Raw genomic sequence first — 24041 nt, 5'->3', positions numbered from 1 at the left:
AATGAAACCCCATCTCTACTAAAAATACAAACATTAGCTGGGCATGGTGGCATTTGCCTGTAATTCCAGCTACTCAGGAGGCTGAGGTAGGAGAATCGCTTGAACGAGGGAGTTGGAGGTTGTAGTGAGCCGAGATCATGTCACTGAACTCCAGCCTGGCGATAGAGCAAGACTGTCTTAAAAAAAAAAGGGCATCACAGGGAATGGGTGGGAGAGTGGAGGGGACCACCACAGGTGGCCCCACCCCTATCTTGATATGACTAAACGCCACCTGGGATGCTGAGCACTAACCCAGAGCAAGGACTGAATTTGGACTCCAAGGTCCTGGTAGGATCTACACCTCCCTTGCTCCCTGGCTGTGCTCAGGTTGACCAGCTCTCCAAACACACCCTCCCTTTCTATATCTCCAGGACTTGGCACAGGCTGTGCCCTCCCCTTTTCCTTGCCTACCTGGAAAATCTATTTTTCCAACAAGAGTCTGTTCATTGTCATCTGCTCTGAAGCTTTCTCCTTTGTGTGCCCACCACCCCCGGCCCCTGCCATCCCTCTAGAGCCCTTATCTCCCTGTGGCAGGGGGTTCATGTATATGTCTGCCTCTCACACTGCTCTGTGGGCTCCCTGAGACAAACCGTCTGTCCGTCTTACTTATCGCTTATTCTCAAGACTCTAGGACAGGCCAAGGGAAGAAATGGAGGGAACAGTACACCACATCAGACGCTTCCAAGGCCAGGAGGACCAAGGGAGACACCCCCATTCCTCTCATCTATTCTTGGCCTGAATGGCTTCTCTCATCTGGTCCCAGAATGGCCCAAGAGCCACTCCCTGTGGGAACCACAGTTTGGGGTGGAAGCCTCCTTTCCACAGCTTTCCGGGGGCTAGATCCACTTGCCTTGGAAACTCCCTTCGCATAATTTAAACCACAGTGTAGGGTCCATGGCCAGCTCAAGCCCAGCCTAGGCGGGGGCAACCTGGAGTGGGATCCAGCTAGAGTCTCCCTTCCCCAACTGCCAGGACCTCAGGGGATGAAAGTTCCCTCTTAGCAGCTTCTTGCTGTAGTGGCAGAGAACAAGGGGGTTAAGCTATGTGGCAACCTGAGCTGGTTGTTTATGTTTCTGCTTTAGTGTGGAGGCTTGGCTTGGTCCTGAGTTGAGGCAGGGGTCCTCAGAAGCCCTGGCAGCTAGTGACCAGCCAGAAGTGGTGACATAATTTTCAGGGCTAGGGCTGGACGTGATGGTTCACGCCTGTAATCCCACCACACTGGGGTGCCAAGGTGGGTGGATCACCTGAGGTTGGGAGTGTGAGACCAGCCTTGCCAACATGGTGAAACCCCATCTTTACTAAAAATCTAAAAATTACCTGGACCCAGTGGCACGTGCCTGTAGTCCCAGCTACTGGGGAGGCTGAGGCAAGAGAATTGCTTGAACCTGGGAGGGGGAGGTTGCAGCGAGCTGAGATTGCACCACTGCACTCCAGCCTGGGCAACAGAGCAAGACGCTATCTCAAACAACAATATTCAGGGCTCAGGGCAAAATGAAAACATGGGACTTTTGTTCCAAAATTATTAATATTTTTAAGATGGTGACAGTAGAACATTAAACCAAACACAGACCTTTCTTTTTTATTATTTTTATCTTGTTTTTATTTTTTGAGACAGGGTCTAGAATGCAGTGGTGCAATCATGGCTCACTACAGCCTCGAACTCCTGGACTCAAGCAATCACCCCCTGCCTCAGCCTCCCAAGTAGCTAGGACTGCAGCAGCACCTACTATGCCCAGCTAATTATTATTATTTTATGTAGAGATGGGGTTCTATGTTGCCCATGCTGGTCTTGAACTTTTGGCCACAAGCAATCCTCCCACTTTGGCATCTCAAAGTGCTGGGATTACAGGCATGAGCCTCCACACCCAGTAAGCATGGGCCTTTCTAAATCTATGCAGCCAGCCCTGGTGCCAGGCAGAGGAGCCCAGCTTATTCCAACCACCTCTGTCAGCCCGGACCTATTGTCTACCCAGGCTTCTTAGTTCAGAAAAGTAGCTGGAGAAATGGAAAGCCTCAGGATCTTTGCTCAACTGCTCATCTCTATATTGGGAATAAAAGGCTCCAGGCTACTGACAGAGACACAGCCGCAGCAGGCAGCCCATGCTTTTCTCGGCATCCCACAGGGTGCTGCCTTGGTATTCCCACCACAGAAACCAGAGCCTGGAATAGAAATGGGGATACCTGGCCAGGCACAGTGCCTCGCACCTGTAATCCCACCACTTTGGGAGGCCGAGGCAGGTGGATCGCTTGTGGTCAGGAGTTCGAGGCCAGCCTAGTCAACATGGTGAAACCCCCATCTCTACTAAAAACACAAAAATTAGCTGGGCCTGGTGATGTGTGCCTTTAGTCACAGCCACTCCGGAGGCTGAGGCAGGAGAATCACTTGAACCCGGTAGGCGGAGGTTACAGTGAGCCAAGATCACACCACTGCATTCTAGCCTGTGCGACAGAGTGAGAGCCTGTCTCAAATAAATAAATAAATAAATAAATGGGCTACCTGAAAAAGCCACCTAGACTTCAACCCAGAGTGATCTGTTCACGGTCATCAAATATTTACAGAGGGTCAGGCACAGCACTGGGCACGGGGTTATAAGGGTGAATAAGCCCCAGCCCCCACCCTTAAGCAGCCCACAGCCTAGTGGATGAGGAAAATTGACAAACATTGTGAGCTTAGACCATTGTGGTAGTACAGGAGAGGGAACCTGTCCTAGCCTGGGTAGAAGTTCAGGGAAGGCTGCCTGGTGGAGGCGACATCTAGGCTAAGACTCGAAGGCTGAATTAGGTCAAGAGGGGAAGAAGAGTAACGGCAAACAGCATATGCAAAGACTCAGAGCTGGACACGGTGGCTCATGCCTGAAATCCCAACACTTTGGGAGGCTGAAGCAGGAATATTCCTTGAGGCCAGGAGTTTGAGACCAGCCTGGGCAAAATAGTGAGATCTTGTCTCTACAAAAAAAAAAAAAAAAAAAAAAAAAATTAATGAGCCGGGTGTGGTGGTGTGCTCCTGCAGTCCCAGCTACTTAGGGGGCTGAGGTAAGAGGATCACTTGAGCCTAGGAGGTCAAGGCTGCAGTGAGCCTGGATACAAAGGGAGACTCTGGCTCAAAAACGAACAAAACAAACAAACAAAAAAACAAAAACAGAAAGGATCAGGGTCATGAGAGAACCTGGCACATTTAGGGAAATTATGAAGTAGTTCATGGTAGCTGGGACTGGATCAAGAAGAGACGGTTTGAAGGTCCAGATCATGAATAAAATGAATGTGTGTAAAGTGCTTGACGCTGTGCATAGTAAATATTCTGCCATGGTAGCTCATTATAATTTTGGTTTTGTAGGCCAAATTAAGGGTTTGGGATTTTGTCCTGTAGTCAATGGGGAGACATTCAAGAGCTTTAAGCCCAGAGTGACTTGATGAGATTTGCCATATAGCCAGATCCCTCTGGCTTCTTGGTGGATTATGAACTAGAAGAGAACCAAGGCTGGAGGATCAGAAGGCCAGTTTGAAAATTAACAAGTATAGCCAAGCACAGTGGCTCACGCCTGTAATCTTAGCACTTTAGGAAACTGAGGTGGGAGAATTGCTTGAGCCCAGAAGTTAGAGACAGTCTGGGCAACATTGTGACCCCATCTCTATTTAAAAAAAAGAGACAGAGAGAGACTGGGCATGGTGGCTCGCGCCTACAATCTTAGCACTTTGGGAGGCAGAGGCAGATGGATCACCTGAGGTCAGGAGTTCAAGATCAGCCTGGCCAATATGGTGAAACCCCATCTCTACTAAAAATACAAAAATTAGCCAGGCGTGGTGGCATGTGCCTGTAATCCCAGCTACCCAGGAGGCTGAGGCAGGAGAATCGCTGGAACTTGGGAGGCAGAGGCTGCAGTGAGCTGATACTGTGCCACTGCACTCCAGCCTGTGTGACAGAGCCAGACTCAATAAACAAATAAATAAATCCAGGCACGGTGGCTCACGCCTGTAATCTCAGCACTTTGGGAGGCCGAGGCGGGAAGATCACTTGAGGTCAGGAGTTCGAGACCAGCCTGGCCAACATGGAGAACCACTGTCTCCACCGAAAATACAAAAATTAGCCGGATGTTGTGGCGGGTACCTGTAATCCCAGCTACTTGGGAGGTTGAGGCAGAAGAATCACTTGAACCCGGGAGGCAGAGGTTGCAGCAAGCTGAGATCGCGCTACTACACTCCAGCCTGGGCGACAGAGCGAGACTCTGTCTAAAAAAACAAATAAAAATAAAAAAAATTTTAAAAAAAGAAATTGAGAGGTATGGCAGGTAGGAGGCTTCACTTATATCCCTTAACAATAGAGTAGATAGGCCGGGCGCGGTGGCTCACGCTTGTAATCCCAGCACTTTGGGAGGCCGAGGCGGGCGGATCACGAGGTCAGGAGATCGAGACCACAGTGAAACCCCGTCTCTACTAAAAATACAAAAAAAAAAAAAATTAGCCAGGCGTGGTGGCGGGCGCCTGTAGTCCCAGCTACTCGGAGAGGCTGAGGCAGGAGAATGGCGTGAACCCGGGAGGCAGAGCTTGCAGTGAGCCGAGATTGCGCCGCTGCACTCCAGCCTGGGTGACAGAGCGAGACTCCGTCTCAAAAAAAACAAACAAACAAAAAAAAACAATAGAGTAGATAAATATACAGTGGAAAACAAAAAAAAGCAATGAAAATGAACTCACCATAGCTATATGAAACAACATAAATGAGTTTTGCAAGTGTATTCTTGTGCAAAAGAAGGCAGACACAAAATAATACTGCCTGTATAATTACTGTATAATTCAATTTACATAAAGTTCAAGGAACAGACAAAACTAAACTATAGTGTTTAGGGACACATTCTCAGGCGGTACAACTCCAAAAGCAAGGAAACGATTATCATAAAAGTAGTTGGAACAGCAATTACCCTGCAGGGGCCTTCTGCTTGACTGTTCAGTACCATGGCATGGGTGATGCTAACCCAGGCTCACTTTTTGATAAATCATTAGGTTTTACATTTACGTTTTGTGCACTTTTCTATGTGTGCTATTCTTTTTTTTTTTTTTTTTTCTTGTGACGGAGTCTCGCTCTGTTGCCCAGGCTGGAGTGCAGTGGTCTGATCTCGGCTCATCGAACCTCCGCCTCCCAGGTTTAAGTGATTCTCCTGCCTCAGCCTTCTGAGTAGCTGGGACTATAAGCATGCACCACCACACTCGGCTAATTTTTTGTATTTTTAGTAGAGACGGTGTTTCACTATGTTGGCCAGGCTGGTCTCAAACTCCTGACCTCGTAATTCACCCGCCTCGGCCTCCCAAAGTGCTGGGATTACAGGCGTGAGCCACCATGCCCAGCCTATTTTGTATATATTTTTTTGAGACAGGGTCTTGCTCTGTTGCCCAGGCTGGCGTGCGGTGGCATGATCATGGCTCTCTGCGGTTTTGACTGCCTGGGCTCAAGTGATCCTCCCACCTCAGCCCCCTAAGTAGCTGGGACTACAGGTGTGTGCTTCCACACCTGGCTAATTTTTGTATTTTTTGTAGAGATGCAGGTTTCACCATGTTGCCCAGGCTGGTCTCAAACTCCTGGACTCAAGCAATCCACCCACCTCCACCTCCCAAAGTGCTAGAATTACAGACATGAGCCACTGCGCCCAGCTATTTTTAAGACATGGTCTCTGTCGCCCAGGCTTGGAGTGCAGCTCATTGCAGCTTCGACGTCCAGGGCTCAAGCGATCCTTCCACCTCAGACTCCCAAGTGGCTGGAATTACAGGCCCATGCCACCATGCCCAGCTAATTTTATTTAAAACATTTTTCAGAGACAGGGTCTTGCTACATTGCCCAGGCTGGTCTCTAACTCCTGACCTCAAGGTATCCTCCCACTGTGGCCTCCCAAAGTGTTGGTGATTACAGGCACGAGCCACTGTGCCAATCTATCATACACTATTTTTTTTTTTTTTTTTTTTTTGAGACGGAGTCTTGCTCTGTCACCAGGCTGGAGTGCAGTGGTGCCATCTTGGCTCACTGCAGCTTCTGCCTCCCAGGTTCAAGTGGTGTTCCTGCCTCAGCCTCCAGAGTAGCTGGAACTACAGGAGCGTGCCACCATGCCTGGCTAATTTTTTGTATTTTAGTAGAGATGGGGTTTCACCATGTTGGTCAGGATGGACTCGATCTCCTGACCTCATGATCCCCCCGCTTAGGCCTCCCAAAGTGCTGGGATTACAGGTGTGAGCCACCGCACCCAGCCCCATATGCTATTAGTGAGTCTCATCTTTGCCAGGGGAGAGCAGTAGATAATCTCGGTCAATCAAGTCCGCCTCCAGTTTAGCCTTCTCCTGCCTCGCCTCCGAAAAAAAAAAAAAAAAAAAAAACTAGTTGGGCGTGGTGGCAGGCACCTGTAATCTCAGCTATTTGGGAGGCTGAGGCAGAAGAATCACTTGAACCTGGGAGGCAGAGATTGCAGTGAGCTGAGATCGCGCCACTGCACTCCAGCCTGGGCGACAGAGCGAGACTCCTTTTCAAAAAACAAAACAAAACAAAACAAAAATTGGACTGTGTGGTGGCTCATGCCTGTAATCCCAGCACTTTGGAAGGCTGAGGCAGGAGGATTGCTTAAGGCAAGGAGTTCAAGGTTACAATGAGCTATGAGTGCACATCAGTCTGGGAGATAGATTAAGACTCTGCTTCTAAAAAAAGGGGGGTAGGGGTGGGAAACGTCAGCTCTAAGGTAGTCATTACAATGGTGAGAAGAGGTTGGGTTTGGTTTTGAGACGGAGTTTTGCTGCTGTCACCTAGGCTAGAGTGCAGTGGTGTGGTTTCGGCTCATTGCAAGCTCTTCCTCCCCGGTTTAAGCGATTCTCCTGCCTCAGCCTCCTGAGTAGCTGGAATTACAGGCGCTTGCCACCATGCCCAGCTAATTTTTGTATTTTTAGTACAGATGGGGTTTCACCCTGTTGGCCAGGCTGGTCTCAAACTGCTGACCTCAGGTGATCCACCCGCCTTGGCCTCCCAAAGTGCTGGGATTACAGGCATGAGCCACCGCACCCAGCTGAGAAGAGGCTGGTTTTGACATGTGGAAAGTGAGCAAAGGGAGATGAGGCATGTATCAGGTGAAAAGCAGTGCTGAACACTGTGAGGTAGAGAAACCTTTAAGATACTATCCAGGCCGGGCGCGGTGGCTCACGTCTGTAATCCCAGCACTTTGGGAAGCCAAGGTGGGCGGATCACCTGAGGTCTGGAGTTCGAGACCAGCCTGACCAACATGGAGATACCCCGTCTCTACTAAAAATACAAAATTAGCTGGGCGTGGTGGCACAAGCCTGTAATTCCAGCTACTCAGGAGGCTGAGGCAGGAGAACGCCTGAACCCTAGAGGCGGAGGTTGCAGTGAGCCGAGATTGCACCATTGCACTCCAGCCTGGGCAACAAGAGCGAAACTCCGTCTCAAAAAAAAAAAAAAGACTCAACTATCCAGGGCCACTGTGTCAACTCAGACCAGTCACAACCCCTGAATCTAGATCCCTTCTTCACAAAACAGGGAGGCCAGTGTGGTTTAATGGAACCAGCCCTGCATTTTGGTGTTGAGAACTCTGGGCTTAAAATCCCAGTTTTGTTACTTGTTGATGGCTGTGTGAACCTGGACAATGACTTCACCCCTGCCCCTCGCTCCAACCTGTTTGTTCATGTGCAGATTTAGGTAATAATTCACAGGATTCCATGATAAAACAGAAGACTAGGCACTTGGGATGTTTGGTACCTTGGTTATCAACTAAGAGAATCTGAACAATGAATGATAAAATACTTTGAAAACATAAAAGAATAGATAAAAGGCCGGGCGCGGTGGCTCACGCCTGTAATCCCAGCACTTTGGGGGGCCGAGGCGGGCGGATCACGAGGTCAGGAGTTTGAGACCAGCCTGGCCAACATCGTGAAACACCGTCTCTACTAAAAATACAAAAAAAAATTAGCTGGGCGTGGTGGCGGGTGCCTATAATCCCAGCTACTTGGGAGGCTGAGGCAGGAGAATTGCTTGAACCCGGGAGGCAGAGGTTGTAGTGGGCCGAGATCGCGCCACTGCAATCCAGCCCGGGCGACAGTGCGAGACTCCTTCTCAAAAAAAAAAGGACAACAATCACTACATGGTTTTTAAACTTTAGTGAAAGCACGGGCTAGCTGGGGGGCATGAGCATGGAAAACTGGTTATTCCGTAGGTCAAGAGCAACCACGTAGTTTATTGTCCAAAGCAGGACCTTTTTTTTTGAGACGGGAGTCTCGCTCTGTCGCCCAGGCTGGAGTGCAGTGGCGCGATCTCGACTCACTGCAACCTCTGCCTCCCGGGTTCATGTGATTCTCCTGCCTCAGCCTCCCGAGTAGCTGGGATTACAGGCGCGCACCACCAGGCCTGGCTCATGTTTTGTGTTTTTAGTAGAGAGGGGGTTTCGCCCTGTTGGCCAGGCTGGTCTTGAATTCCTGACCTCAGGTGGTCCACCTGCCTCGGCCTCCCAAAGTGCTGGGATTACCAGGGTGAGCCACCACGCCCGGCCCAAAGCAGGGCACTTCTGAAAAACGAGGCAATATTAGTAATTATGCCAGGGCAGCAGGCATAAATCAAAGCTGGCCCCCCACCCTTCCAGAACTGAGACAGGGCCCAGGAGTCTGGTTTCCCATCAGGCCTCTTATCTGAACGGGAAGCTCTGCGAGGGCAGAACTGCTGTGCCTATATAGAGCTGGCTTCTTTCTGGAGGGCTCAAATCCACTTGGAGCAATGCTCACAACACTGTGAGATGATCACGGCTAACTGATTCAGCACTTAGGAAGCGCCAGGTATTGTGCTGAGGACTTCACATGCATCACCTGAGTTCTCACCAAACCTTTATGAGGTAGGCGATGTATTATCTTCCACTGAGGAAACTAAAATTTAAATTGGTTAACTCCTTTAAGGCCACACATTTTGGGTGGAGGAGCAGGGATTGATATCAGATGAGGGTCTGAACCCTCGTTCTCAATTACTACTCATACCAGTGCCTCCGTTTTTCTCGAGCGTCCGCCTGCCTGCCCCCACGCTGGCGTGCAGCCGGGACCATGGACATCTGAGAGGCTACTCAGCCGGGGTACCTACAGCCCCTGGCTCCACACAAGCGCCGGTCTGACAGCAGGTGGCAAGCTTGTCCTCTTCCCAATCTAGCACTGGAAGAGCTGCTTGCTGGGGAGGCCGGAGATGGGTGGACCTACCACTCGGACGCCTGCAGGGCCCTACCGAAAAGAATCCTGCAGGGCCCTACCGAAAAGAATCCTGCAGGGAGCCGGATGAGGAGCACCTCACAGCTGCCAGTTCCCTGCTAGGCTACCCGCTGTAGCTGGCTTGAGGGCACAGTGAGGCTTTGAACTGCAACTAATGGCCACAGATGTCAATGTTGGAAAGTCCCTACAATGCATTTAGTTAATTTCCCAACTTTGCCAAAAGCCATCTCTATTACTTGCCCCCCAAGGCTAGTTTAAGCTGCTTCTACTCAAGAGCCTTTTTTTTTTTGAGACGGAGTCTCGCTCTGTCGCCCAGGCTGGAGTGCAGTGGCGCAATCTCGGCTCACTGCAACCTCCGCCTCCCGGGTTCACGCCGTTCTCCTGCCTCAGCCTCTCCGAGTAGCTGGGACTACAGGCGCCCGCCACCACGCCCGGCTAATTTTTTTTTTATATATTTTTAGTAGAGACGGGGTTTCACCGTGGTCTCGATCTCCTGACGTTGTGATCCGCCCGCCTTGGCCTCCCAAAGTGCTGGGATTACAAGCGTGAGCCACCGCGCCCGGCCTTTTCAAGAGCCTTTACAGCTTGGGTTCGACGTGTATGTAGCCCGGGCATGGGGCAGGACTTCATAACATTTCAACACCACGCAGCATACAGGCCCAGACAGGGAAAAAGACTGGCCGGAAGCGGCAGAGCCGCGCGGGTGCCAGGACCCAGGTCCCTGCTACGTCCGGAGCCTACGTCACCAGGACGCCTCCCCTGGGCCGGCGGCAGAGCCCGAGACCCCAGCAGGTTCTAAGACAGCCCCACGCCCCCTAGTGCGCACGCTCAGTCCAACCCTGCCGCGCACCGCCCACCACCCACTGCGAACATCCGGCTCCTGCGTGTGTGCTCGAGGGAGAAACTGAGGCGGGGGCGTGCCAGTGAATTCATTCCTTCCTCAGTCCACCTGCAGGCCTACAAAGCTGTCTCCCCCTCCTCAGCGCCACAAGGAACAGCAGGGACGGATGGAAAGAAGGGGAGGGGGCCGAAAGCAAGCTGGGTGCGAGGAGCCAACCGACCCTGCCACACTCAAGATGGCGGCGCGGCCGTGGCGAGGTCCCTCAGAGGCGGTACCAGCGCATGCGCAGCGCCGAGTCCCGGCCCGGGACACAAGATGGCGGCAGCGGCGCTGGGGAGGGCGAGGCGGAGGCGGCAAAACGGGCGGTCGAGCAGAACGTGTAGCCGCGTCCCCTCGAGTCCGCTCCGGGCAGGTAAGAGTCCCAGGAAGCCATGGTCCCGCAGCGAGCCGCGCCAGGGTCTGGGGATCCGAAGCTGGGGGGCGGCGGCCTCTCCGGCGCTTTCTGCTCGGGGCTGCCGCTTGCCCCGTCTCTGTTGCCGCCGCCATCTTAGACCCGCGGGTGGGCAGCCGCGCCGGTGGCCGAAGTGAGGGAGGTGGGCCCGGAGAGCCCGAGCGGAGCGGCCTCTAGGGCCCCTCCGCTGCTGCCGCCGCCACCGCCTTTGTGTCGGGCTCCGACTCTGAGTCGCCTCAGCCCGGGGGCGGGAGCGCGCGGCGGGGCGGGGGGCGGAGCCCGGGAGATGGGCCGGCGCGCGCGCGCGCCAAACAGCCCACCCTCGCTGGGGTAGGGGGAGGAGGAGGTGCGCGCGCGCGCTGGGGTTCGCCTCTCGCTTTCGCGCGCCGTCGCGCCTGCGTACTTTGTTCGCTCTTTGACTCCTCCCTACTGGGTCGGAGAATTCTGATTGGTACATTGCGGAGATGGTCCCGCCCCACCTGCCTCCAATCCCGGACTCGGACTCTGGCTTCTGGTGGGTTCCTCTGGTTGCGCAGATACAGTTGTTTATTCTTGAGCAGCGGTAATTCTCAAACTGCGGTATGCGTGGGGGTCGGGAAGCCACAGGATAAATAAAAACGTTATCTTAAGAGCAGTTATGTCTTACTGGGAGCGTACAATGCTGGACTCTACATATAACGGTCGAGTGATTCCGGTTTATAAGCCGGAAAGCAGAAGGGCCCGGAATCCGGGTCTGTCCAACCCAGGGGCTGGTGCTTCGGTCACAGACCTGCTGCACTCAAGTCACATAGGAAATTAAAAATGGTTTTAATTGCAAAAAATGGGTAAATTTTTTTCAAACTGTGAAAAAATGAGTCATCCTGTCTCCCAGTCACTCTTAGGGTGTGTTTTAAAAATACAAATTCTTGTGTGCCTCTCCTCCGTATTTCTGGCTTCTGAGATGCGCGCAGTGAGGCACAGGAGTCTGAATTTTTTTTTTTTTTTTTTTTTTTACAAACTCCAAGATGATTCTGATGCACAGCTGGCTTTGGAAATACTGCAGTGTCCCCATTTAGCCTCACACTAAGCTGTGCCGCTTGTGCGTATTCTGCAAAGTTCATCTACCCGGTGCATCAATATCACAGAATGTTTCTTGGGGAAAATATATTTCAATAAAGGCGAACAAGATGTGTCACATAATGTGTTTGCATGTTTTTGTTTTTGCAAGACATTATTCAGAGCGTGTCTTTGACTTGCTGTGGGAGGCTTGGGATTGTGCCCCCCCAGATCAGTGATAGGTATGTTTGTTGATTTTTCTCTGTTCTAAGGGTACTTTATTTTTTCTTTTCATTTATTTATTTTGAGACGGAGTCTTGCTCTGTCGCCTGGGCTGGAGTGCAGTGGCGCGATCTCAGCTCACTGCAAGCTCCGCCTCCCGGGTTCACGCCATTCTCCTGCCTCAGCCTCCCGGGTAGCTGGGACTACAGGCTCCCGCCACCACGCCGGGCTAATTTTTTTTTTTTTTTTTTTGTATTTTTAGTAGATACGGGGTTTCACCGTGTTAGCCAGGATGGTCTCGATCTCCTGACCTCGTGATCCTCCCACCTGGGCCTCCCAAAGTGCTGGGATTACAGGCGTGAGCCACCGTGCCCGGCCTATTTTATTTTTTAAGAGATGAGGTCTTGCCCTGTCACCCAGGCTGGAGCACAGTGGCATGAACATACTTCACTGCAGCCTTGAACTCCTGGGCTCAAGTGACCCTTCCACCTCAGCCTCCTGAGTAGCTGGGACTGCAGGTGCAATTTTTTTATTTGGGCTGGGCGTAGTGGCTCACACCTGTAATCCCAGCACTTTCGGAGGCCCAGGTGGGTGGATCTCTTGAGGTCAGGAGTTCGAGACCAGCCTGGCCAACATGGTGAAACCCCATCTCTACTAAAAGTACAGAAAATTAGCCAGCTGTGGCTCATGCCTGTAATCCCAGCTACTGAGAGGCTGACACAGGAGAATCGCTTGAACCCAGGAGTTGGAGGTTGCAGTGAGTTGAGATCGTGCAATGCACTCCAGCCTGGGTGACAGAGTGACACTCCGTCTCAAAGAAAACCAAAACCAAACAAAAAGCTTTATTTGTTGTAGAGCTGGGGGCTCACTATGTTGCTGAGGCTGGTTTTGAACTCCTGGCCTCAAGAAATCCCCAGCTCCCAAGTTGCCAAAGCCGCCATGCCCAGCCTAAGGGTACTTCAGTTGGCAGGACTGGCTACAGAGTTTGTGGGGCCCAGTGTGCAAAATAAAAAGGTGAGCTCCTTGTTAAAAAGTTATTAAAAATTTTAAGACAGTGACAGCAGAGCCTTAAACCAAGCTCAGGGCTTTCCTGAATGTGGATCCCTGTGCAGCCGCGCAGGTCACATGCCCATGAAAGCAAACCTTTTGGTGAGAAAGCTTAAGAGGTATCATTTTCATCCCCTGTATTCCATCATCCCTTCTCGCGGTGTGTCCTGCCCTGGAGGCCCCCAACTTGATCTTTGTTTTTGCACCTCTTGTCCCTGCCCTGCAGCATCCCACAGGCCTGTGACTATTTTCCTATTTGCTTTCCAGCTGCTGATGCAAGGAATCCCCTGGGCCTCCGTCCACTCCACTGCTGATCAGCCCATCCGCCTGTGCTGAGTCTTCCTGCAGGCCTTTCCTTGCCTCTGTGGGACCCTGTGGGGGTCCATCCGGCTGGAGAAGAAAAGCCTCTCATGCTAGCGTTGCAGACCCCAGAGGGTGAGAGAAAGGGGGACTTCATTCAGTCTTGAAACCTGTGGGCTCAGCCCCCAAGGCACCAGGAATTCTTCCTGCCCAGAGAATCAAGGCAGCTTCGTTTTTTTCGTACCTTGGTCAGTGGTTCTCAACCTTTTTGTTACCAAGGCCGTTTTTGTTGTACGTATGTCCTGTTGCCCCCTGCATTTTTATCTGCCAAACTGTACCGATGGAGTAACCATTCACTTTTCCCTTCCTAAATTAATGAAGACGTCTATGACGGAGTGTACAATAAAATCAGTGTCCCAATGATTCCTATGATGTCGTCAACAACCAATCAGAGCCTCTGATCAGCATGAGATAATCAGTGTGACCACAATGAGTTGATAAAATTTCAGCGTGAAAAGATAACTGATGTTTAAGCCTGCCTTTGTGGTCTTGTTGTGGGTAAAAGTTTGATTTCTTTTGGGTAGTGTGACCTACTGAAAACAACTTTAGCATCACCAGTTCTATCTCAGTTAGCTCCCAGTTGTCTGACGGCCCCAGGCCAGAAGCACTTTAGCTCCTGAGGCTCTTGCTAAGCAGAGGAAGCTTTGAGTGGGGGAGTAGGGAATCATATCTGAAGGAACTGGCCTCCTTGCTGGTACTTACAGTAAATATTCACCTGGGGATTATGAAGGAGTCACTTAGATAGTCCTTCTCGGTGGCATTGGTTATTTTAGCAATAGCTGCTTCCTGCCATGTAGTGTAAAATAAGGTGACCAATTAGATTCCATGCCCTTCCCTAGTGTACTTTGTTCCTTTTAGATTTTACTGGATGGGAGCAGTAAAATCCCATCTCCTCCTGAGAGTTGTTACTATTCCTTCTTGTAGGAATCGCTTCTCAAGGGCAGACCCTGTTCTGTCTTGTTTGCTGCTCTTGGTGCTTTGTAAATATTTGCAGAATCAATAGTGCTCCTGTTGGGTCCAGGTCCTACGCCTGAGCCCAACAGAGAGCTGAATTGGACGCAGTTCCTATTCCTGGAAGTTCTGACAGTTTAGTGGGGAGACAAACCCAGCTGATAGATGATACCATCTGAATGCTGCGACAGAGGTGTTCACGGCCCTGAGGAGGAGCTCTGACCGCCTGGCCTGGGGAGGGGAGAGTCAAGGAAGGCTTCCTGGAGGATGTGAACCCAGTAGCAAGCCAGGCAGAGAAGAGGGGGAAGGGCATTTCAGGCAGAGGAAGCAGCAGGAGTGCACCCATTGAACAGCTGGAATTGCAGCTTAGGTCCCAGGGCTGCTGTGTGGCACCATGCTGACCCTCCAGGATAGGACCTGATTGGATTTCTCCACATCTGTGGGTGGTCACTGGGGCCCTGGGTGGATTGTAATTGGCGGGTGAGGGGGTGGAGCTGACACTCTTCGGTCCTCTGTGTGGCAGGTCCTGTGTGGGTGCGGAGATGGCCAATGAGAATCACGGCAGCCCCCGGGAGGAAGCGTCCCTGCTGAGTCACTCCCCGGGTACCTCCAATCAGAGCCAGCCCTGTTCTCCAAAGCCAATCCGCCTGGTTCAGGACCTCCCAGGTACTGAGGGGGAGCAGTAGTGGGGTGGTGGGGTAGGAAGGGCACCCCGGGAGCAGTCCTGACCCTGGCTGCGCTCCGTGCCTGTTTGCAGAGGAGCTGGTGCATGCAGGCTGGGAGAAGTGCTGGAGCCGGAGGGAGAATCGTCCCTACTACTTCAACCGATTCACCAACCAGTCCCTGTGGGAGATGCCCGTGCTGGGGCAGCATGACGTGATTGTGAGTGCCAGCCTAGGGTGGGGGGTCTCGGAGTGGTTTCTGGCACCTGGGCCTTCCCCAAATGTACCCTGAGCAGCTGTTCAGTGCCCAGCCCTGTGCTGGCACCTGCAGATACAATGACAAGCAAGACAGACACAGCCCCTGCCCTCATGGAACCTACACTCAAATGGGGTAGACTGAGAAGTAAACAGATGATTGCACAGCTGCTGCACAGTGGGTGCTATGCTGCGAGGCAGGAATGAACAAGGCAGACTTGCTCCCTACGGTCGCAGAGCACCCATGGGCTGCCAGGAGACAGTAGGATTACAGTTGTGGTCTGTGTATGAGGAATAGTGTTAAGATACATCTAGATCTTGACCTACTCTGGGGAAGGCAAGGAGATGGGAAAAGCTCTGAGAATGAGTGTTTAAGGTGAGAGAGCGAGTGAGTGTCGGGAGGAAAAGAACATTCTAGGATCTGACATGTCAGTACGACGGGAAGTACAGGCATGGGCTGTCTGGCGGGAACATGGACTTTTGGGTCTTTCTCAGGTGGGACAGCATTTCTTTACTGGGCACAGTTGAGACAGTTGGCATCTCCATTTTGCATGTGAAGACACTGAGGTTCAAAGATGGGGAATGACTGGCGCGAGACCTCACAGTAATACGCAGAGCAGGATGCACACCTGATGTGAGTTCAGGGCCACACTACTCACCACCATGCATTCTCTTGGTGTTACCAAGACTCCCATCTGCAGGGCCTTGCTTTGTACAACAATAAGCAGTTTTTGAGCTTTTCCTTTATTCCTCACATTCATTCTGTTCTTGAGGAAAATAATGTGTGATGAGTACTGATCTCATGCCAGATCCCATGTTAAGCAAGTCATATTCACTGACTCATTTAATAATCTCAGTGGTGATATAGAGCTTAGCATGGCCATTCTGAAGGTGAGAGAACTGGAAGGGAAGTAACACACCCTGTCGCACAGTTGCAAGTTGCAGGAAGGATTGGAGCCCAGTGTTCTTTGTCTGTATCCCAGCCCCTGTGCTCTTCTCTAAGGAGTAGGAGCAGGGGTGGGAGGGCGTGAGGATTCAAAGTCCTGTGGCTCCTAAGCCGCTGGCCCTGGTTGCAACTCTGCTGGTCTCCCTCCACCAGTCGGACCCTTTGGGGCTGAATGCGACCCCACTGCCCCAAGACTCAAGCTTGGTGGAAACCCCCCCGGCTGAGAACAAGCCCAGAAAGCGGCAGCTCTCGGAAGAGCAGCCAAGCGGCAATGGTGTGAAGAAGCCCAAGGTGAGTGTCGGCAGCCAGGAACCGGCTGCCGAGCAGCCAGCTCAGACGGGCAGCCCACAGGTTCCCTGCAGGGGCTGGGCATCGGCAGGCCAGCCAGGAGGGGGGCCCGGGACACAGTTCACCAGGTGTGCACTGTATTGGATGGATCCTCTCTGGCGAATCTCCTGACTTGACACCTTTGTGACTTTCACTACAGATTGAAATCCCAGTGACACCCACAGGCCAGTCGGTGCCCAGCTCCCCCAGTATCCCAGGAACCCCAATGCTGAAGATGTGGGGTACGTCCCCTGAAGATAAACAGCAGGCAGCTCTCCTACGACCCACTGAGTGAGTCCCTGCTGATTGGCTTGAGGGCACCCATTGCTAACGTCAGCCTGTCTGGGACTGTGGGGTGGTGTGGGTGGGCAGACATCCTCATCACTCCTCTCTGTGCCCCAAGGGTCTACTGGGACCTGGACATCCAGACCAATGCTGTCATCAAGCACCGGGGGCCTTCAGAGGTGCTGCCCCCACACCCCGAAGTGGAGCTGCTCCGCTCTCAGCTCATCCTGAAGCTTCGGCAGCACTACCGGGAGCTGTGCCAGCAGCGAGAGGGTACCTGCCTCTGGGCTGCGGCCTCCTTTATTTCCACCCATCTTTAGCAAGAGCCATGTTTGGCCAGGCCAGTTTGGGGATGGCAGAGTGGGGCCCAGTGGTGAGCCATGATCACACCAGTGCACTCTAGCCTGAGTGACAGAGCAAGACCCTATTTCAAAAAAAACAAGAGTATCTATACCTTAGGATTCTATGATAAGCATTAAGTAAAATGGATAAGTATTAAATAAACTGTAGTTTCTAATTTTTCTTTTTTTTGAGATGGAGTCTTGCTCTGTAGCCCATGCTGGAGTGCAGTGGCACCATCTCTGCTCACTGCATCATCCTCCTCCTGGGTCCCGGTTCAAGCAATTCTCCTGCCTCAGCCTCCCGAGTAGCGGGATTACAGGTGCACACCACCATGCCCAGCTCATTTTTGTACTTTTAATAGAGACGGGGGTGTCACGATGTTGGCCAGGCTGGTCTTGAACTCCTGACCTCGTGATCCGCCCGCCTCAGCCTCCCAAAGTGCTGGAATTACAGGCATGAGCCACCACACCTGGCCAATTTTTTTTTAAGAGACAGGATCTGGCTATGTTGCCCAGGCTGGTCTTGTACTCCTGGGCTCAAGCCTTCTGCTTGCCTTGGCCTCCCACAGTGCTGGGATTACAGATGTGAGCCACCATGCCTGGCCTAGTTTTTAATTTTTATGATTAGTAAGAGACCTATTTAACCTTGCTCAAATATAGAATCCTCTGGCCTTTCACCCTTTTTTTTTTTTACATTATGTAATAATTTTTTTTTTTTTTTTTCTTTTTCTAAGATGGAGTTTTGCTCTTGTTGCCCTGGCTGGAATGCAATGGCACGGTCTCGGCTCACTGCAACCTCTGCCTCCCGGGTTCAAGCGATTCTCCTGCCTCAGTCTCCTAAGTAGCTGGGAATACAGGCACATGCCACCACGCCTGGCTAATTTTTGTATTTTTAGTAAAGATGGGTTTTTTCCATGTTGGCAAGGCTGGTCTCGAACTCCTGACCTCAGGTGATCCACCCATCTCGGCCTCCTGAAGTGCTGGGATTACAGGTGTGAGCCACTGCGCCTGGCCTTTTTATTCTTTTGAAACAAGGTCTCGCTCTGTCACCCAGGTTGGAGTGCAGTGGCGCGACCACAGCTCACTGCAGCTTCAGCCACCCGGGTTCAAGCGATCCTCCTGCCTCAGCCTCCCGAGGAGCTGGGACACCCAGCTAATTTCTTTCTTTTTTTTTTTTTTTTTTTTTTTTTACAGAGACAGGCTCTTACTGTGTTGCCCAGGCTGGTCTTGAACTCCTGGGCTCAAGCTGTCCTTCCACCTTAGCCTTCCAAAGTGCTGAGATTACAGGTGTGAGCCACTACACCTGGCTAGATACTTACTAACACTATAAAACTAGTGATTCTTAGAATGTATTTTGGGAAATGCAGCCTAGAAGCTTCTGAAGTAGGACTGTGTCTTGCTTACTGCTGAATGCGATGCTTCCTGTACGTGCCAAGCTCCAAGTGGGACTGCTTGATTAAATCCAGGCCTTCAGCAGCTCTCCTGTCCTGCAGGCATTGAGCCTCCACGGGAGTCTTTCAACCGCTGGATGCTGGAGCGCAAGGTGGTAGACAAAGGATCTGACCCCCTGTTGCCCAGCAACTGTGAACCAGTCGTGTCACCCTCCATGTTTCGTGAAATCATGAACGACATTCCTATCAGGTACAGCCCCACAGCTGGGGATGACCCTGGGCCATTTGGTTTCTGTGCCCAGTCATGTATAGAAGGGCTCTAACTCTGCCCACTCTCTAACGCAGATTATCCCGAATCAAGTTCCGGGAGGAAGCCAAGCGCCTGCTCTTTAAATATGCGGAGGCTGCCAGGCGGCTCATCGAGTCCAGGTTTGCCTCTGTCTCCTGCCCCAGGCAAGATGGGTCTGTGATTAAAGTGGGAGTTCATAGGCCATCTTGCCCAGTCTCATGCAGGGCTGTCATTGCATTCGGTGGCAGAAGTGGGGCCAGCTCCCAAAGGCAGAACAAGGGCTGTGATGGAAGCCAGGGGTTGATGCCCAGCGAGCCCATGGAATTGGGATGAGGAGGGTGCAGCCGAGCCATTCCTTTCTTCTGCCCTCCCCTTGACTGGCAGGAGTGCATCCCCTGACAGTAGGAAGGTGGTCAAATGGAATGTGGAAGACACCTTTAGCTGGCTTCGGAAGGACCACTCAGCCTCCAAGGAGGACTACATGGTGAGTGGGTCCCCGGGTGAGAAGGCCAGTTTTAGGGCTCTGTGGCCACTTCCTCCAGGAAGCCTACTCTGCCTGTCCAGGCTGGGCAAGGCCTCCCCCAGTGGCCTATTCTTGTGCAATACGGCAGACGTTCGACATTCGTCAGTCCCCAAACTCATGACTGTGGAGATGTTTCTCTAGGCTCCTGGCTTTCTCCCACAGAACATTTCCGTTAACAGTCTTAATGGAGTCTTATGCTTGGCCACACACCACAGATAGCTGCCTTTCAGCCTAATGAATGTTCAGCATCTCCCTTGAGTAGATTTTTGGAAACAGATTGACAGCCTGCTTTTTTGGGTGTGTGTGTTCATATCATAGTTAAGAGCTACCATCAGATTCAATTCCCTACTCTTAATGTGTCCAAAACAATTCTGTTTTCTGGCCAAAACCTATCACTTCTTAAACCTCTCCACCAGCACTAGCAATGGGCTTTCTTTTCAGGACCATATTTCACAAGAGACAAGGTTTCGCACTTCACGATAGTAACTGTGTACTTGACACGTAGAGAGTGACAAAGGTAGGTGTACTCACTAGCCAGAGTGACTCATTCTCACTCTTCAGTTTTACACGTGTGATTCAGCAAAATTACAAATCCCGACAGTCATCTTTGCAAGTAGCTAAAAGCTCAAATCTCAAGTCTGCAGCAACCAAGCACCCTGTTTTGTAATTGTGTCTTTTCCCAATAGGCTGCAAACACCGTAAGCTGGGACCGTGCTGGTTTGTCTGTGTCTCCAGTAATTATCACGAGATCTAGCAGTGTAACCCCAACAAAAGCTACTGGCATTTACTGTACACTTACTGTATGCAGGCATTTGGTAAGCCCTTAAGGGAAATGATCACATTTAATATTCAAAGTGCCCTGTTAGGTATCTCGTGTCCCCTTGACACTTCAGGAATAAGATTGAGAGAAGCCAGGGGATTTGTCCAAGTGACACAGCTAGTCAGCAGCAGAGCTGGTTTCAAAACAAGGACTGCTGGACTCCAACAGCCCTGCGGTTACCTGCCAGCCCAGCTGAGCCCCTCTGGCCTCCACTAGCGCCCTGATCCAGATTGTCTCCTCTAGGATCGCCTGGAGCACCTGCGGAGGCAGTGTGGCCCCCACGTCTCGGCCGCAGCCAAGGACTCCGTGGAAGGCATCTGCAGTAAGATCTACCACATCTCCCTGGAGTACGTCAAACGGATCCGAGAGAAGCACCTTGCCATCCTCAAGGAAAACAACATCTCAGGTAGGGGAAAGGTGGAGGAGGAGCCAGCTGTGATGCCATCAGCTCTGTACCCTGATGGAAGGGACAAGTGAGACTGAGCCTCAAGGCCAGGGACTGGTTTGGGGCAGAACCTGCTGTGTCCTTTGGCTGTACTTCTCTGGGAAACAGGGAGAAGTGATAAAGGGAGAGCCAGATGGTGGCGGTGAAAGATAGGCTGGGAGTCATAGTTAGGTGTACCTGAATTTACATCCATTCTCTGCAAGCCTTACTTTCCCCAGACTGAAGTGTAGCACCTGGTGGTAGGATTTTGTGAGTACTCACGGGTAACTCAAGTAAACCATGTGGCCCCAAAAGATCCCCAAATAAGGGATCATCGCTATTATGATGACGGCGATGCAGTACTTGTTCTTCTGCCTGGCAGCACGACCCATAGGCCTGAGCCTTCTTGCCTACCAGCCCAAGGCACGGCATATGGGGGCCTGCTTCGGTACTGAGTGTGTTGACACAGGCCACCAGTTTCTGCCCCAGCCAGTTGCCTGGCTGGTTTCTTTTTATGGCTTTTCATTCCCTTTTTACTGAACTGGGCCACAGTATACTGATCTGTGGAATGGGACTTCCCTCTCTTGGTACAAAGCATGTGGCCCACAGTGGCTGCAGCGTGAGAATGAGGAGTGTGGTCCCTCACTGCTCTCCCTGCCCACAGAGGAGGTGGAGGCCCCTGAGGTGGAGCCCCGCCTAGTGTACTGCTACCCAGTCCGGCTGGCTGTGTCTGCACCCCCCATGCCCAGCGTGGAGATGCACATGGAGAACAACGTGGTCTGCATCCGGTATAAGGGAGAGATGGTCAAGGTCAGCCGCAACTACTTCAGCAAGCTGGTAAGAGCTGTGGGGAGGAAGGCCCTAGCTGATGGCGTGACTCAGGGCCTAGGATCTTTCCTGAGCAGAGTCCCCAGTAGGAGGCCAGTGATGAGGACATGAGGGAGCACTGCTGAAGGCCACTCCTCTCTGTCCCGCTCCACAGTGGCTCCTTTACCGCTACAGCTGCATTGATGACTCTGCCTTTGAGAGGTTCCTGCCCCGGGTCTGGTGTCTTCTCCGACGGTACCAGGTACAGGCCTGGGGCAGCAGGGAGGGCTCCCCAGGAGGGAACAGGGAGGGTGAGCCCCAGGTGCTGACTGTGGCCACTCCACAGATGATGTTTGGCGTGGGCCTCTACGAGGGGACTGGCCTGCAGGGATCGCTGCCTGTGCACGTCTTTGAGGCCCTCCACCGACTCTTTGGCGTCAGCTTCGAGTGCTTCGCCTCACCCCTCAACTGCTACTTCCGCCAGTACTGTTCTGCCTTCCCCGACACAGACGGCTACTTTGGCTCCCGCGGGTGAGGGCCAAGGGCTGCCCTCTACCCAGGCCAGGGAAGTGGTCCTCCAGAGCACAGGGCCCGCCTCTGCTGGCTGTAGTGTCAGGCAGGCTTGGGTGGAGTCCCTGCCTCCACCTCTTACCAGCTATGTGACCTTGGACATGTTGCTTAACTTTTGGGAGCCTGAGCTTTTCTGGCTCTGTGGGCAGGCATGTGACACCCCTAAGCTGGCCTGTGGGTTTCTCAGTGAGTCAGTTCAGGGTGGAATAGGAACACGTGGTCCCAGGCCCTGAAGAGTAGTGAGAAATGGGGCCACAGATCTCAGAGGTCTTACAAACTAGGGGTGGAGGTGAGCACAGATTAGAGAAGGTAATGCTGTCTCCAGAAGGAAGAATGGTCAGGACCTCCAGAGGTCCAGAGCTCAGCAGCTGGGGATCCTGGGTGTAGCTTCTGCTGTGGTGGTGGTGGGCTCAGAACTGGATTTGAATTCGTTTGGTGAACATGGGCATCCCAGCCTGAGTCTCACTCACTGTCCTCATTCATTCAGTGGAGACAGTCATGCTTTGTGCCCCAGTGAATTAGGGCGAATGCTGGCTTCTGGACAGGCCATCTCTTCAGTGTGGCTGCCTCAGGTTGGGGGTGGCACCTGTTTCTGGTTGAGGGACTGGGTCCTGATGGGACTTAGAATGCTCACTCCTGTCCCCAGGCCCTGCCTAGACTTTGCTCCACTGAGTGGTTCATTTGAGGCCAACCCTCCCTTCTGCGAGGAGCTCATGGATGCCATGGTCTCTCACTTTGAGGTGGGTGCACTGCCAGGGCGAGGGGTGGGCAACAGGCAGGATTGCCAGCCACCTGGGAGGTAGTCCCTGACGTCCACCCTGTGTCCCCTTCCACAGAGACTGCTTGAGAGCTCACCGGAGCCCCTGTCCTTCATCGTGTTCATCCCTGAGTGGCGGGAACCCCCAACACCAGCGCTCACCCGCATGGAGCAGAGCCGCTTCAAACGCCACCAGTTGATCCTGCCTGCCTTTGAGCATGAGTACCGCAGTGGCTCCCAGCACATCTGCAAGAAGTGGGTGCCAGGGAGGGCAGGGGAAGGAGGCTGGGCTGGCCAGGCCAGGCCCAGCCCCACCCTGAGCCATTGTCTTTGCTCGCAGGGAGGAAATGCACTACAAGGCCGTCCACAACACGGCCGTGCTCTTCCTACAGAACGACCCTGGCTTTGCCAAGTGGGCGCCGACACCTGAACGGCTGCAGGAGCTGAGTGCTGCCTACCGGCAGTCAGGCCGCAGCCACAGCTCTGGTTCTTCCTCAGCGTCCTCCTCGGAGGCCAAGGACCGGGACTCGGGCCGTGAGCAGGGTCCTAGCCGCGAGCCTCACCCCACTTAACATATCCTGCGGGGAGGAGGAGCCCCAGGGGTGCTGGTCTGGACTGCTGGGACTCGGGCCCGTGGGGCCTGAGAGGGACCCCGGCTGCCACTGACATAGGAAGATTATGGTTCTGCCAGGGCTCCCCTCCCTGCCTGTCCCTAACTCCTCACCTCAAACTCCCTCCAAGTCCCATGTATATAGGTCCTGATGCCTTCCCAACCCCCACCCCTCACCCTATTGCCACCTTGTTTCATTTGTAAAAGGAAATACAGAAACCCCCCCCAAGAATGTGTGAGGGTCTTGAGGGCAGAGAAGGCTGAGGCAGCTGGAGCTACTTCTGGGACCACACTCCCCTCCCTCCAGCAGCTCCTTCTCATGGCCCCTGGGCCTTCACTCCCCCATCTGGAGTCCCACACAGCTGGGTCCCTGGTGGCCTCTGCCTGGGCTTAGGAGGTCTGAAGAGTCCAAGGCCCTGCATCCCCAAGCTCCAAACTCCCCCAGCAGGGCTTGCATGGATACCCCCTGGGGATCAGAGGACTGGGAGCTGTGCTTGTCCCCAACCCAAAAGCCAGACTCTTGCTGGCCTTGGATCCCCACAGTGAGCGAAGAGCTGGGTGTGCCTCACAGTCAAGGCTCAGGAGAGCAGCCTCAGGGGATCTGTAGGCACAGAGCGCATGCTCCCTGGGGCCCACGGAGGAAGCAGGTCTGAAGGTGCTTGCTGGGGCTCTCGCTGGTTCAGCCATCTCTGAACCAGCCACCTCTCTCATTGCCAGGCCTCTGCAGCAAGGGTCTGCCCTGCTGGTGGATCACCAGACTTAACAGAGGCAGGGCAGGTCACACTGTGGAGCCAGACAGCCTCCACCTCACAAGACCTGGCGTGGTTCAGGCTGCAGCAGCAAGCAGACAAAGTAAGCTGTTCAGG

General features: G+C 52.8%; 1 protein-coding gene across 1 annotated transcript; it reads left to right on the top strand.

The window, feature by feature from the left end:
* The first annotated feature begins 9792 nt into the window (after nucleotides 1–9792).
* PCIF1 (phosphorylated CTD interacting factor 1) lies at nucleotides 9793–24037 on the top strand. The gene is made up of 17 exons (XM_032142131.2): nucleotides 9793–10514; nucleotides 13125–13292; nucleotides 14692–14834; nucleotides 14926–15050; nucleotides 16185–16322; nucleotides 16519–16649; nucleotides 16762–16916; nucleotides 18478–18625; nucleotides 18721–18804; nucleotides 19049–19148; nucleotides 20251–20413; nucleotides 21096–21268; nucleotides 21414–21500; nucleotides 21585–21769; nucleotides 22455–22548; nucleotides 22645–22820; nucleotides 22906–24037. The coding sequence occupies exons 3-17, from the start codon at nucleotides 14711–14713 to the stop codon at nucleotides 23135–23137; spliced, it is 2115 nt and encodes a 704-aa protein (XP_031998022.1). The 5' UTR covers nucleotides 9793–10514; nucleotides 13125–13292; nucleotides 14692–14710; the 3' UTR covers nucleotides 23138–24037.
* The last annotated feature ends 4 nt before the right edge of the window (nucleotides 24038–24041 follow it).

The sequence above is a fragment of the Hylobates moloch genome, unplaced genomic scaffold, assembly GCF_009828535.3.
Source record: "Hylobates moloch isolate HMO894 unplaced genomic scaffold, HMol_V3 SCAFFOLD_21, whole genome shotgun sequence".
NCBI classification, from domain to species: Eukaryota; Metazoa; Chordata; class Mammalia; order Primates; family Hylobatidae; genus Hylobates; species Hylobates moloch.
The sequence above is the reverse complement of the archived record's forward strand: the minus strand, read 5'-3'. Positions and strand labels throughout refer to the sequence as shown.